Source organism: Carcharodon carcharias, chromosome 2 (assembly GCF_017639515.1).
Source record: "Carcharodon carcharias isolate sCarCar2 chromosome 2, sCarCar2.pri, whole genome shotgun sequence".
NCBI classification, from domain to species: Eukaryota; Metazoa; Chordata; class Chondrichthyes; order Lamniformes; family Lamnidae; genus Carcharodon; species Carcharodon carcharias.
This window is the reverse complement of record NC_054468.1, coordinates 213,512,537-213,527,094: the sequence shown is the minus strand read 5'-3', so window position 1 is coordinate 213,527,094 and position 14,558 is coordinate 213,512,537. Positions and strand designations below refer to the sequence as shown.

The window sequence follows — 14,558 nt, the reverse complement described above, 5'->3', positions numbered from 1 at the left end:
GTGACTAGGTGAGAGAGGGACGAGGCACCTCAACCTTCCTCCAGGTGCCCCTTCTCATCAAGGAGTCAGAGAGGTGACATCGGGTATGCACAGGAAGGAGGAGCACCAATCAGGCACCCGGGAGGCTTCATCTCAGGACTCTCCAAGGGTGTCCGGCGGTCCACCTCCCATCCACCAGTGACTCCATTGCTTCCAGCAGGTCAGGCCAAGGGAGGTGCACCTGCACCTGAGCAGGAGACACTTAGCAGGCTGGAGCCCTCTAGCCGTCGGGCTACCAGAGGATATCCACCAAAGTCTTCACAATCAACAGGGCATAGCAGTCAGTGGGCTGCCTCCAGGTTAGCTATGAATGTCATGGCTGCACCTAGGAAATGAAAGATATCAAAGCATTGAAAGCAAGTGGGTGGCATGGGTTTGCAACCATTGTACATACTTTAGGCACTTGTAAGTATATGTTTAATTGCACTGTTTTCAGATTTGCTGTATTCTCATGGTGGTGCTAGTTGCTGCAATGGTTGCAGCGAATTAAGGGCATTACACTTCATTCCAATTCAGATTCTGATGATGTGGTTCTAACGATACAGCATTTATTGTGTGACATCATCAATAGTGTAATTATTGAGTATTCTGATATGAATATGTTCTAGCCTTGGCCATCATTTATGAATGTATGGCCTGGGCATGTATCAGGCAACCCAGCCGGTATTGCTTACCTGGTTTTGAGCCCTCTTAGAACGCTGTCTGTACAGTGTCTACAATCAATCCATTGCAGGTGTCCTAATGTGAGATATCAGGAGGATGCAAAGAGGCCTCAAGGAGAGTTAGACAGGCTAAGTGAGTGACCAGGATTAAAGAGGTCTGGCAGCAGTTAACTGCAGCCTTGTTGAGACTTCACTTAGAGTATTGTCTGTCCTGTTCATCTCTTTACCTAGGGAAGGATTGAGCTCGCTTAAAGGGATTGCAACCAGACTTATTCCAGGGACTGGGGGATTATCCCCTGAGTGAGATCGCTGCAGCTCCTCACCTTGCTAGGTTCGCGATGTTATGAGACTGTGAGTCAGAGAGCAAACCTGCTGCCATGTGGGCTTTGCCTTAGAGAGGAGAACACAACTGAGTATGGTTCTCATCCAGTAGCCTTGTGGTCATTAGTGTGTCTCTTTTGTCGATTTCAAGTATTCATAGGTAAAGATCGACTGTGTTGTGAAGAAGAGCCTTGAAAAAATGGTGTGTGTAGCTTTCCAGACTCACTCCACCACCATCTATTCTTCCCTTGTCCCCCACCAACTTCCCCCATCACCCTTTACCCACCCAGTATAACCAGTCCTCTTCCCTCTGTTACCCTTGAACCTCCCCCTGTTAGCCTTGAACGCCTAACTATCACCATGTACATACATTCTCTCCCCCCTGACCTACACCCTTTACCATCCCCATGCTCACCCTGACCCCTCTTGTTATCCAAGCTACCTGTTTCATCCGTTTCTGAGACAACCCAACCCATGAAACCTTCAGCTACCTGACTATCACCCAGGATCTTCCACCCTACCACATTCCACTTCCCCATCTCACTCTGACTGTTCCCTCCACTGTCCAGTACCCTCAGTTCAACCCCCAGTACCCAACTGTAGACAGCACTGACCTGCCCTCTAGGGATTCCATGGAAACTGCCTCCTGTACCCAACCACAGGAGCCCCAGACCCAATAAGCAAGGCACTTCCCTCCATCCCACGTCCCTGCCCCCTCAGGTTCCTTGCTACCACCCACCCTTCTCCAGATAATTTGTTTTCCTTCCCAGGACAGCATCCCACCCTTCCCCGCTGGTTCTCCCTCCCCTTTCCTACCTTCACTTCACTCTTCACCCCTTCCTCTGTCCCTGCCTCCCTTATCCACCCTCCGCTCTACCCTTCCCCCATGGTCTTGCCTCCCGTGTGCAGCTTCTGTGCAGCTCGGCCCGATCTCAATCAAGAAGCTGACATTTGTGAGTGGTCTCCAAGAAGGCCAAAGCAGCAGCAACTCACTTCAAAGTCGTGGAAGAAGTCAACCTCACCAGGTGCATACCACTTATGTGCAGTCGTAAATGTGAATGTTCTAATTTCTGACTGGTGGGGAACTTAATTTGGAGGGGGAGCTTAATTCTGGTGAGCTGTCCTTTTAATGAGCAAGCATGACTTGCTAATGCATGACTAAAGGCTTCTCGAGATTGTTCGTTGGGAAGCTCGACCTGCCTTCAAAGTCCCGAGAACATAATTGCAAAAGTTCATCCTGCTGTTAGGAAACTGATTTTTGGCCTCATGCCAAATTAACTTCCCCCTGCCCACCAAGCTTTCCGCTGCTGCTGGGCCTGGACGATTGATGGCCAAAGAAGGTGTGTTCATAATACAGCCAAACAGGTTAAGTATCAGCCTGCAAATCCTTCCAACGCACGCTAAGGCGGAAAGAGTGGGAGAGATTCCTGGAGGGCCGTATAATGGAAAGAATGTTGGAGGAGCCTGTACCATTACTCCAGACAACTGCATGCATGTAACATTGTACGTGTTGCTACAGCGACTCAGACTGCCTGAGTGAAGTGTAACACATCACCACCATTTGGGTTTGAGGAGAGATGGACTAATTGTGTTTTTTGCAGAACCGTCAATATCAAGATGTGCCCTTTCACAATTCACACAAGGCGTCGATTTGGTTCAGATTTTAGCTATTAATTTTGGATGTGGTGTTATGTGCCTGTAATTGATTTGTGATATTCCTTGGGATGCAATTTGGTATGCATCATTACGTATATTATAAGATTAGACGCTTCTCTCCACAGTTAGAATTGCTGAAGAAATTCAGTAAGCTTGACTGATAAAGTCACAGTAGGCATCGGCAATCTGTATGGTTTACAGTTTTATTTATAAAAATAGATTTTTTAATAAATTTTATTCTTAGGCTGAAACATGAACATTATACTTTGCTGGAGGTAGGGTCACCCTTTCAGCAATTGACTTTCCCACTTCCCCACTAGAACTTTGGCGGGAGACTGATGCAGCATCCAAAAAAATAGCTGAAAATGGCCATTCATGTTGCTTCTGGAGTGGTTTTGTTGGTCTCCTGCCCCGGTTACTATAGAAGAGAGGGACCCCCTGTGGAATCTCAGAGCAACCAACTCTTGTTAACTCCCGGGCTATTATATCATCCCTTTCTTGTGTTTGCATATAACTTGGGTATTGTCTACAAGTTTAGACATTCTGACCTTGAAATCCAGGGTTGTGGGAGGGTGTGAGGCAACATGTGTGTTTCTGCAGGGCCAGGAATTTATGATGAGGCTGATTGACGTGATAAAGTCACCTGTCCTAAATTGTAGGACTACCATTTTCCCAACATCTCCCCTTGAAAACGTAAGCAACTGTTTAAAAGGTACAGCTTTCCAAGACCCTTTTGTTAGGGCAGAAGAGCTTTGTTGAAAGGTCACAGCTCATTCAGAAGGGTTGTGGAGAATTTTGTCCATATATTGACACTAACTGCAGGTATTGCAATTTTTTTTCTTTCGTGCGTGGGGAACCGCCCCCCCCCCCCCCCCCCCCCCCCCCCCCCGCCTTACGTTATTGCATTACCATTGGAAAGCATTCTATTTCAAGAGAATTACTGAGCTTTGATCTGAAGATGGTGCAGTGGGCTTCCCACTGTGGCATCTCACTTTACATGATTTGTATACTGGAGGGAGAGGAACAGCTTGAGGCAATGTGACGCCAGAATAATCAGGGGAAAGCCTGATCACCACGGAATCATTCGTCCAGCAGGATCTTTAGATGCAAGGTACGTTTTCCAAGCTCTGTCTAAGGAGGTTGCATTTCAGTCATGAATTACATACAATATACTGCACTGAAACAGACTTAAGGGCCCAACAAGCCCCTGCTGGCATTTATGCTCCACGTGAGCCTCCTTCATCTAACCCTATCACCACGTCATTCTATTACTTTTTCGTGTTTGTGTAGCGTGCCTTTAAATGCATCTTTTAGAGGAACTCTGTTTGGCGCTGTAGTCAGATATGCAGCCAAGGGCCACTGCACTGACAGCTCTGACCATGCACGAGGCTTCTGCAGATCAGTTGTTTGACAAGTCATCATTGCCCTCTATGCCATAGCGGCTCAATAGTGTATAACACAGACAACTGAGAAAGCCATAAAACTTCTAGAGCCATTAGATATCGCAGGATTTTCAGGGCTATTGATTGTACCCATGTGGCTCAGCTGGAATTTTACACCCCTCCTCCTGCCCTGGGAAGTTGGGGGTGGTGGGGGTGGGGGGGAGATAGAGACATAAAATTGGGTGGGACGGCGGGGATGCCAATTAACGGCCACTTAAGGGCCTCTTCCACCAATGGGCACGCCACCACTTGGGGAGACTGCCCAGTAAAACATGGTGGCCTCCCTGCATGCTTGGGTGTTGGGTCCCTCCTGATCTGGCGCCCTGTTGCACATGGTGGGGGGGTTCCCATTGTGGCAGGGTCCACCTCTGATGAAACCCCACCCCCCCACCTTTGTGATTAACTATCCTAGCCCATCTCAAAGCCTGTCTGATTGGGCCCTGTGATCCCAGACCCCACTTACTTTTATTCTAGGCCTCCTTGTAGATCACTAGTCTGGGGCTTGATGCAGTTCCAGTTGATTGGATGGTAGCTGTTGGAGGTGAGACATGCTGCCCCAGAGGAGCGGAAGTCATGATTTCAGGCAACTAATTGCCTGAACAACATAACATTCAGTTTTGGCTTCAAGGGCCAAGGGAAGCGGGTTTGCTCTGGAATTACAATCAGTGGAAACCTCCATGTAAAATCCCAATCCCCAGATGTAAGTCTCCATATTTATATGAACTGCAAAGGCTACAATTCCCTTAATATTCAATTAATTTACAATGACGGGCGCAGTTTCTTGCATGTGAATTCACAACATTCCATGAGTTGTCATGGTGCTTCTGTACTTTTGTCAGTCCAGCATCCCAACCCTGTTGCAACAGTGGAGGCAAGGGCCAAAATGGCTGTTGGGTGGCAAGGGCTATTCACTGCTCTCCTGATTTGATTTCGTAGGGTCACCAGTGCTACAGAACAGCACTACATAAAACATGAAATAAAACACGTCTGTGGACATGGGTGAGAAATGAGTGAGCCTCAAAGGCTGGCGTTGGTGGTCTGGATAATACCCAGACTGTATACACTATCACTGCCACTCAAATTGTAGCAGCATGTTGTGTATTTCGCAACCATGGAATCAGGGAAACGATTGATGGCAGAATGTACGATATGGCCAGAAAGCTTTGATGGTGCCACTGTTGATACTGTAGACCTGGCCTATGGAGAATACGGAGCAAGTGCAGTGGCAGCAACACCTGAGAAAGATTTGGAGCACATTCAAAGCTGAATAGATTATAATTATTTGGAAATCCATTTTATTAATTTTATTATCTCTTGACTTTCTCCTATCCTGCTATATCCAATTATATTATCAGTGGTGGTTTATGTGACACTGTGACCTCTGTTTTTTTATCACTTTGCTGCTCCCTGCAAAATACTGAATCAAGTCTGACCTTCATCAAGGCCTGTGTTGTAACACAGCCTGTCAAGGACAAGATGTACACCCAAGAACCTAACTCCCACTTTTGAAAAATGTTTTGATACTTTCCATAGTGAATTCATGAGTTTGAAATAGTGATGTTTATTGATAGCCATGGAGTTAGAAGGTGCTAAACCTACACTTGTTTTATTATTGGATATCATTTAAGATTGAAATGTGATCTTATTGAAACATATAAAATTAATCCTGATGGAACTTGACAAAGTGGATGCTGAAAGGATGTTTCCCCTTATGGAGAGGGGGCACAGTTTAATAATAAGGGCCTTAATTTTCTGGCCCCATTAGCGTTGGGCTTCATGGCGGTTGTGGGAGGGGGAACACAATGGGGAGAAGGCGAAAAATCAGTTTCACGTCATTGTGAAACCAGTTTGCAATCGCCCGCTCCGTCCATCAATGATGGGCTGTATTTCCTGCCACCGCGCATTGGGAACCTAACTTCAACATTTTAGCATCTCATTATAAACTCTGCTCACTGGAACCATCCTCCCATGCTGGATCATCTGGGCTCAGTCACACTGACGTGTTTCACAACTGTACATAAGTGACACGCAGCTGGCAAACTACTCTCAGGACTTCAGGGTTTGTTTGCCTACCTTGCTTTGGGCAGCACTCATCGCGGTCATCAGCGCAAGCATCGCAGGCGGCGCCACATCACTTTTAGGGAGGCTCACGGGCAAGTTTCTACCTACCACACCGGCCGTAAGGCAGGGAGTGGCTTTTCAACAGCTGCTGGCTTGGTTGGGGAAGGGGGAGAGGTGACATCAGGCAAGGGAAGAGGGTGCAGGGTGAGGGCTGCATTGGGGAAGGCAGGTATCCCCAAGGTGTGAGATGGGGCACTTGTTGATCTGTTCAAGTGGTCTTTAGATGGTGCGGGCTGAGGAGGCAGTCTCCAGAGGAGATGAGGCCAGATGGGCATGTGGGGGTGTGTGTGAGAGAGAGAGTGGTGATGTCCCTTGAGCTGGCAGTGAGTGAGATATCAGTGAATGTGTGATGGGCTTGTGAGTGTGTGAGTTTAGAGTGATGAGATGGTTGCCTTACCCTGCTGGCACAGGTAAGATAATTCATCCATTTTCTGCACTGGATGGCTGACCTCTTGTGTGCAGCGTTGGCACTGCCTACTTGTACCACTGCCTCTTAAGCTGGACTGGTGAGACTGATGGGCCTCCTGCGGCCAAATTGGGGGGGTAGAGGACATCGCGGTGGGCCTCCATGGTGTCCAGATGTCATCCTAGGGATGCGTCACTGAATTGGGGGAGGGGGGGGGGGGGCATCCTTCTTGGTTTTTGGGGCCATGTCTTCACTGGAGCAGCATTGGGCTGCCAGCATTGAGAAATATGCAGGCGGTTGAAGTGGAGAGGTAAAGGCGTGGTGGGCAAATTGGAGGCTGTCCGCCAGCGAGGTGGCGTGTTTCCAGTCGCTGCATAATTAGTTAGGAGGGAATGGAACAATACCACATGAAAACTCACCATTGCGGCCGGCGGGTAAAATGACTTTACCCCCTGCCCATTACTGTACTTTCTGCAAACCTGGGACGATTCCGACCAGGGGGTCTCCCATTTAAGATGGAGATGAGAAGTAATTTTTTCTCTCAGAGGGTCGTGAATCTTTGGAACTCTCTTTCCCAGAGACTGGTGGAGGCAGGGTCAATGAATACTTTTAAAACTGAGTGGATAGCTTCTTGACTAACAAGGGAGTTAAAGGTTATTGGGGGTAGGCGGAATGTGGAGTTGAGGCCACAATCAGCTCAGCCATGATCTTCTTAAATGGTGAAACAGACTCGAGGGGCTGAATGACATACTCATGCTCCTCATTCGTATGTATGTTCGTATGGATATGGGTGGTTCCACTTATCCTAAAAGATTTTCCTAAGCCCAATATGACTGAATACTTTATTTTTTTGTTTGGTTTATGTTCCATCTGACTTGGCAAACTCAATAAGTCTCTGAATCAATTCCTCCAGACCTGGTGGTTGGCTTCTTGCTTGCAGTTTTCAAGATGAAGTGGAAATGAAATATTGTGTACATAGGAGTTGACCTGTTTTTCAGATGGCTTTTTAGAGAAACCAACTAGGTGGACTGGTTCTTCCTCTCAAGTTCCCATTTTAAAACCTTTCGAGGGGAAAGAGTTACATGAAGGCTTATATGCACCAACAAAATATTGGAACCTGTGCTGTGTGAATACAGCACTTAATGTACAGAATTGTGTGATTCTACTATATTGTCAAGAAGCTATGATAATTATCATAATGCTATTGGAATGTATTGTAAAATAGAGTAATAGTGGGACGTGTCTGTGTGTGTGTGTGTGTGAGAGAGAGAGATTTAATTGAATTAGAGGCAGCTAGTCTGGGTGCTTTGATCTAAGAAGTGAGGCTAGGTTTGAAATGTTAAATGTGGGGAAGTTTAGAAATATAGGTGTCAAGGGAACATTTGCATTTTGAACTAGACCAGACTAGATTGTTTTCAAAGGAGGGGTGAAATGTATCACCTAGACAGGTGAAGTTTAGAAATGGTGTGTTTATTTTTCTCAAAGATTACTGGTAAAACTTAGTGTTATGAGAAGCTTTATTATCAGGGAGATAAAATCCAAAGACATAGTGAAACAATGGGTTTTTGCATTCAATGAGAAAGATATGTATAAAGAAGGAACAAGGGCTGTGTGTAAGGGAAGGAATTTTTAAGATATTACAAGTATCAAAAGCCTTCAGCACCTATGCCTCAAGCTGCTGTTTTCAAAGGACTGAAGTTAAGAAACCTCACTTGGAAGTTGACTTGCTCAGGGTATCATGTTTCTTTGTCTGGGTCTTTTAAAACCTGTATGTCTTACTGTTGCCTTAATGAAAGTGTAACTGGGAGTTAGATTGATTAGGGGAATTTAGAAATTATCATAGTAGTAATTTGTAGATCTATGTATGTACTTAACGTAATTTCTTCTATTAATAAATGTTTAATCTAGTTTTGTAAAAACCTGCAAGACTTGGTGGTCTTATTAATACTGAATTCAGGGCATGTATCTCCCAAAAGTTATACAAATTGCAAAACAAATTGTGGCAGTTGTTTCAAGTTTCTCTCTGGGATTTGAACAACTCAGCATTTACCATCAGCTGTGCCATAACATATATAAATACATAATAGGAATCACATTGAATAAAAATAATGTAAACTTTTAAGAACTGTCAACACAAATGCAGGAGTATTTGAATTTTTGTATCCACGCAAAGATTAATTACTGTACGAAATGAAATCTTAAGTGCTATTCAATTTGTTTCCCTTTTTGATAATTGTTATCACTTTGAAGTGAATATAATTCTCTTATTAATATCCATGTTTCATTGCAATAAGCTGTTCAGTACCTGGGTAATCCTACCCAAGTAGGATGGAATACTTCTTAGGCACAACCATGCTGTTTCTGGATTGGCCATGAGAAGGTCTTGAGGGGATTTAGCTAAGGTTTTTTCTGACAAATGGTCAATCTTCACTTCTTCCCAGAACTTGGTAGCGTTGTCAGTTAAAGATCACGGATAAAAATGTGAAATAGGACTTTTTTCCATCTTAATCCATCCATCTAAAGATACTCAACAATTCCACCCTCCAGCCCGATCATACAATCCAACTGGGAGCGGAATTTTCAACGTTTTCTGGATTGTAAAAGGATGGTAGTGATCAGATCAGGCAGGCTGATCCACCCTACCTGACTTTCCTTTCCACTCCAGTAGAGAGATTGGGTGTGGTGTATCTACTTCTGCCCTTTTCATGCTGAAGTTGAAATTTCCATTAAGGACTCCAACGTTTGTGCCTGCTTTAGCTTTTAAAGTCCAAACATGCAAACAATGATGAAAAGACCCTCTGATCCACCTGGCCTGCCCCAAGGTGTTGATCATTGTTTATGAGAAGAACTCCCTGACATCAGTTTGAAATTTATGCTTTACCTGCTTATTGACGTGACTTTTCACAAACCTTAAAGCCTTATACCTTTCTATATGATTTAATAGGGGGGTATGGTATTATAGGGAATAGGTTACTGTTCTAATAATCTAAAGTGCATGAGTTCAAATCCCACTTTGACCTTATGAAAGTTTTAATTCAGTTTAAAATAAAACCTGGTACCAGTAAAAGTGACCATAAAGCCATAAAAAAATCCAACTGGTTCTCCACTGTCCTCCAGGAAAGGAAACCTATTCATTTGCTCCAGTGCCACGCCGGTGCAGTTGACTTTTAGCTGCATTCTGAAACAGCCTAGCAAGCCATTCAGTTGTGGCAACGAGGGATGGGCAATAAATGTCAGCCTTGTCAGTTGGGTAGGAGGGAGCTGTTCCGGTGGGAGCTGTTCCAGTGGGATGGGCTTCACTTGAACCGTGCTGGGACCAGTGCCCTGGCAAATTGAATAACTAGGGTTGTAGGAAGGGCTGTAAACTAAATAGAGTGGCCGGGGGGGGGGGTGGTTCTGGAGACGGGATAAGTAAACTTACAAAGCAAAAAGATGTGGAGGCATTGCAGGGCAGCTACTTGGGGTAATGATACCGAGAGTGTGACCAGGAAGGGACAGAATATACAAACATTTTTAAAAAGCAGCAAATAGGGTCAGAGGGGGAAAAATGGTGAAAAGGCACAATTAATGACTCTTAAATGCATGTAGTATTCGGAACAAAATAAACGAATTAAAGGCACAAGTAGAGAATAATGGGTATGATCTTATAGCTGTTACGGAGAGATGGTTACAAGGAGATCAAAGCTGGGAACTAAATATTCAGGGGTATCTGACTTTTCGAATGGAAGGCAGGAAGGAAAGGGTGGTGGGGTAGCTTTGTTAGTATGAAATGGCATAAGTATGATAGCAAGAAGTGATCTTGGATTGGAAGACGTGGAATCCATATGGGTGGAGGTAAGAAATAACAAGGGGAAGAATACACTGGTAGTCTATAGGCCCCCTAACAGTAGCTATGCTGTTGGACAGAGAATAAATCAGGAAATAATGAGGGCATGTAAAAAAGACAGTTTATTAATCATGGGTGACTTTAATCTCCATGTAGATTGGGAAAATCAAATTGGCAGAGGTAGCCATGAGCAAGAATTCATTGAGTGCATTTGGGACAGTTTCCTAGAACAATATGTTGTGGATCCAACCAGGGATCAGGCTATTTTGGATCTGGTAATGTGTAATGAGGCAGGTTTAATAAATGATCTCAGAGTAAAAGATCCCCTAGGAAACAGTGACTCTAATATGGTGGAATTTAGCATTCAGTTTGAGAGTGAGAAACTTAGTTTGTAAACATCTGTGCTAAACTTAAATAAGGTTAATTGCAAAGGATTGAGGACAGAGTTGGCTGGAGTGGACTCAGAAAGGAGTTAAGCAGAAAAGACAGTTGATGAACAATGGCAGACATCTAAGAAAATAGTTCATGACTTGCAAAAAAGGTATATCCAAGTGAGCAAGAAGGATTTGTAGGAAGGGGATACACCAACCATGGTTAACCAAGGAAGCTAAGGATAGTATCAAAGTGAAAGAAAAAACGTGCACTGTGGCAAAGATTAATGGTAAGCCAGAGGATTGGGACATATTTAAAAACCAACAGAAGATTACCAAAAAAATAGTAAAGAGGGTAAACTAATAAGTAATAGAAAAACTGACAGTAAGAGCTTCTTTAAATTTATAAAAAGGAAGAGAGGGGCCAGAGTCAATATAGGCCCTTTAGAGAATGAGGCTTGGGAGATAATAATGGGGGACCAGGAAATGGCAGAAGGGTTAAATAAATACTTTGCATCAGTCTCCATGTTAGAAGACACTAATGGCATACCAAAAATACTGAATAATCATGGGGCAAAAGGGGAGGAGGAAATAAATACAATAACTATCACTAGAGAAAAAGTACTAGGGAAACTAATGGGGCTAAAGGCCGATAAGTCACCTGGACCTGATGGATTGCATCCTAGGATTTAAAGAAAATAGTTGCAGAGATATTGGATGCACTGATAGTAAGCTTCCCAGATTCTTTAGATTCTGGAAATCTGCCAATGTAACACCCTTATTCAGAAAGGGAGGGAGACAAAAAATAGGTAACTATAGGCCAGTTAGCTTTACATCTGTCATTGGGAAAGTGTTGGAGTCTATTATAAAGAATGTAATAGCAGAGCATTTAGAAATGCGTAATCTAATCAAGCAGAGTGAGCATGGCTTCATGAAGGGGAAATCATGCCTGACAAATTTACTAAAATTCTTTGAGCAGGATAGATAAAGGGGAACCAGTGGATGTAATATATTTGGATTTCCAAAAGGCGCCCAATAAGGTACCACACATAAGGCTACTTAATAAGATAAGAGCCTGTGCTGTTGGGGTTAGTGTATTAGCATGGATAGAGGACTGGCTAACTAATAGAAGACAGAGAGTTGGGATACAGAGTGGGGTTGGTGGGGGGGTGCATTTTCAGGGTGGCAACATGTAACTAGTGGAGTGCCACAATGCTGGGGCCACAGTCATTTACAATAAATATTAATGACTTGGATGAGGGAAATGAATATACTATCGCCAAGTTTGCGGAGGACACAAAAATAGGTGGGAAGGTAAGTGGTGAGGATGATACAAAGAGTCTATAGAGGTTAAGTGAATGGGTAAAAACGTGGCAGATGGAATAGTATGTGGGAAAGTGTGAGGTTATGTACTTTGGCGGGACGAATAGAGGAGCTGAATATTATTTACATGAAGAAAAACTAAAGAAAGCTGCAGCACAGAGGGTTTAGGGGGCCCTCGTGCATGAATCCCAAAAAGCTAGCACACAAATTCAGCAGGTAAGGCAAATGGAATGTTGACCTTTATTTCAAAGGGAATGGAGTATAAAAAAGGGAAGTCTTGCTAAAACTATACATGGCATTAGTTAGACTACATCTAGAATAATGTGAATAGTCTTGGTGACATTATCTAAGGAAAGATATACTGGCATTGGAGGCAGTCCAGAGAAGGTTCACTAGGTTGATCCCGGGATGGAGGGATTTTCTTATGAGGTTGAGTAGGTTGGGCCTGTACTTATTGGAGTTTAGAAGAATGAGAGGCGATCTTATTGAAACGTATAAGATTCTTAGGGGGTTTGACAGGGTAGATGCTGAGAGGTTGTTTCCCCTTGGGGAAGAGTCTAGGACCAGAGGGCATAATCTCGGGGAGGGGGGGGGGGGATGCCCACTTAAAACAGAGATGAGGAGGAATTTCTTCTCTCAGAGCATAGTCAATCTGTGGAATTCTTTACCGCAGAGGGCTGTAAAGGGTAGGTCATTAATTATATTCAAGGCTGAGATGGACAGATTTTTAATCAGTGAGAGAATCAAGGGTTATGGGGAAATGCAGGAAAGTGGAGTTGAGGGTTATCAGATCAGCCAAGATCTCATTGAATGGCGGAGCAGACTCGATGAGTCAAATAGCCTACTTCTGTTCATACGTCTTATGGTCTTATGATGCCCATGTCCAAAGAATGAATAAAAGTTTAGCTACTGTAATTCCTTAAAGTATTTTGAGGCTCAACGGACAAAGTTTCTTTGGGATTTAACATTAAAAGTCAGCTTCACTGCTCCTCTGAACTGCCTCCAGCCCTTAATTCTTCCCCATGTCAAAATGCCCAAAGCTGAACATAGTATTCATGTTTATTCCTGACTGCACCAACGCACAGTTGCAACGTGATATCCATTGATTTATACACATCCAGATTTAGCATTATATTGCTGAATGATTGTTCTGTTAACTGCAGAATACTTAAACAAACAGTAAAATGAGTTGTCAATGGCTACAACAGTGAGGTACTGTGCTTCATTTAATGTAATACCCTGAACATTATCATCATTTACTAAACAGACAGCTCAAGGTGGAGGCCATCGGACCCTTCTCTATGGACACGCAGTGTTGCTCAGACACTCCTACAGTGGAATGGTAAGAATGACTCATTTACTGCTTTCTGTTAACTAATTCACATCAAGGATCCTCAAGTGGATCTCAGACTAATTGTTATGGTGACTAAATAGAAGGGACTACAACTGATATAATTTTCACATTCATAACAGAAAGTATCTAAGTTGCTTTGCTGAACCCATCTGCAGAGCATTATCAGGGTAAGGTGTTCTATTGCACTGAATTGATGATGCCTGACTGCTTGATATCCACATGGCATTCATAGTAGCTGTTAACCAGCAACATAATAAGAGTTATTTTCAACAATCGTTAAACTTTTTGGTATTAAATGCTAAGAAACTGCAGCTGATTTATAACTAAATAACTAACTTGAACTGACTTAGAATTCCTTAAAAATGATCTCCTATTCACTACTGTCTTCTCAGTTGGACTACCACCAGTCTGAATTTTTAACCTGCTGCTATCCTGCATTTTCTTTCCAAGTATCTCTGTTGTTTGTCCACATCTCGATCTTCAACAGACAAGCTAGCCTTTGACGTTGGCTTACAGGAAGATACAACAGGTATGTTTGAGGGATGTATTGTACATTCAAATGGTCATGTGTTAAGGAGTGAAGTATTGCCTTTTCTCTCTTTCATGTATCAAGCTCGAATTCACTTATTATTTCAGTGAGGCCTACTTGAGTAACAAAGCAGACATCTGTGCTGTAATAGAATTGCATGGTGATTGGGACCTATTGTCTAGGTTAGAAAGATGTTGAAAGAAGTAGAGACAAAATGTGGAGGGGCCCATCCAACAATTGGATATCAAACAGACCATATCCCAAATGAGTACCCACAAATATAAAATCTGGAGCAGCTGTGGTCTTGAGATCATATTTGTCTATTCTAAAGTATTCTGTTCAATCGTAATAAAAGGTTACCATTGATAACTAAAAAAAGACAATGCAGTTGACAGTGTCGTTTAAAATGTTGGACGTCTTTTAAAGCAGTGGAGCATATGCTGAAAATTTATAAGTAAAAAGAACATTGTACTTGATGTCATGAAGAGATAATAATGTCTATAATGTT

At 43.4% G+C, this 14,558-nt stretch overlaps 1 protein-coding gene across 1 annotated transcript in view; it reads left to right on the top strand.

Annotated features, from left to right (window-relative positions):
* Positions 1–14,558, top strand: part of ryr2a (ryanodine receptor 2a (cardiac)) — an 806,696-nt gene that overhangs the window by 311,974 nt on the left and 480,164 nt on the right. The window contains exons 5-6 of the mRNA XM_041213076.1: positions 13,435–13,509; positions 13,972–14,050. Coding sequence (XP_041069010.1) covers positions 13,435–13,509; positions 13,972–14,050 — 154 coding nt within the window. The remainder of the gene's footprint in view (positions 1–13,434; positions 13,510–13,971; positions 14,051–14,558) is intronic.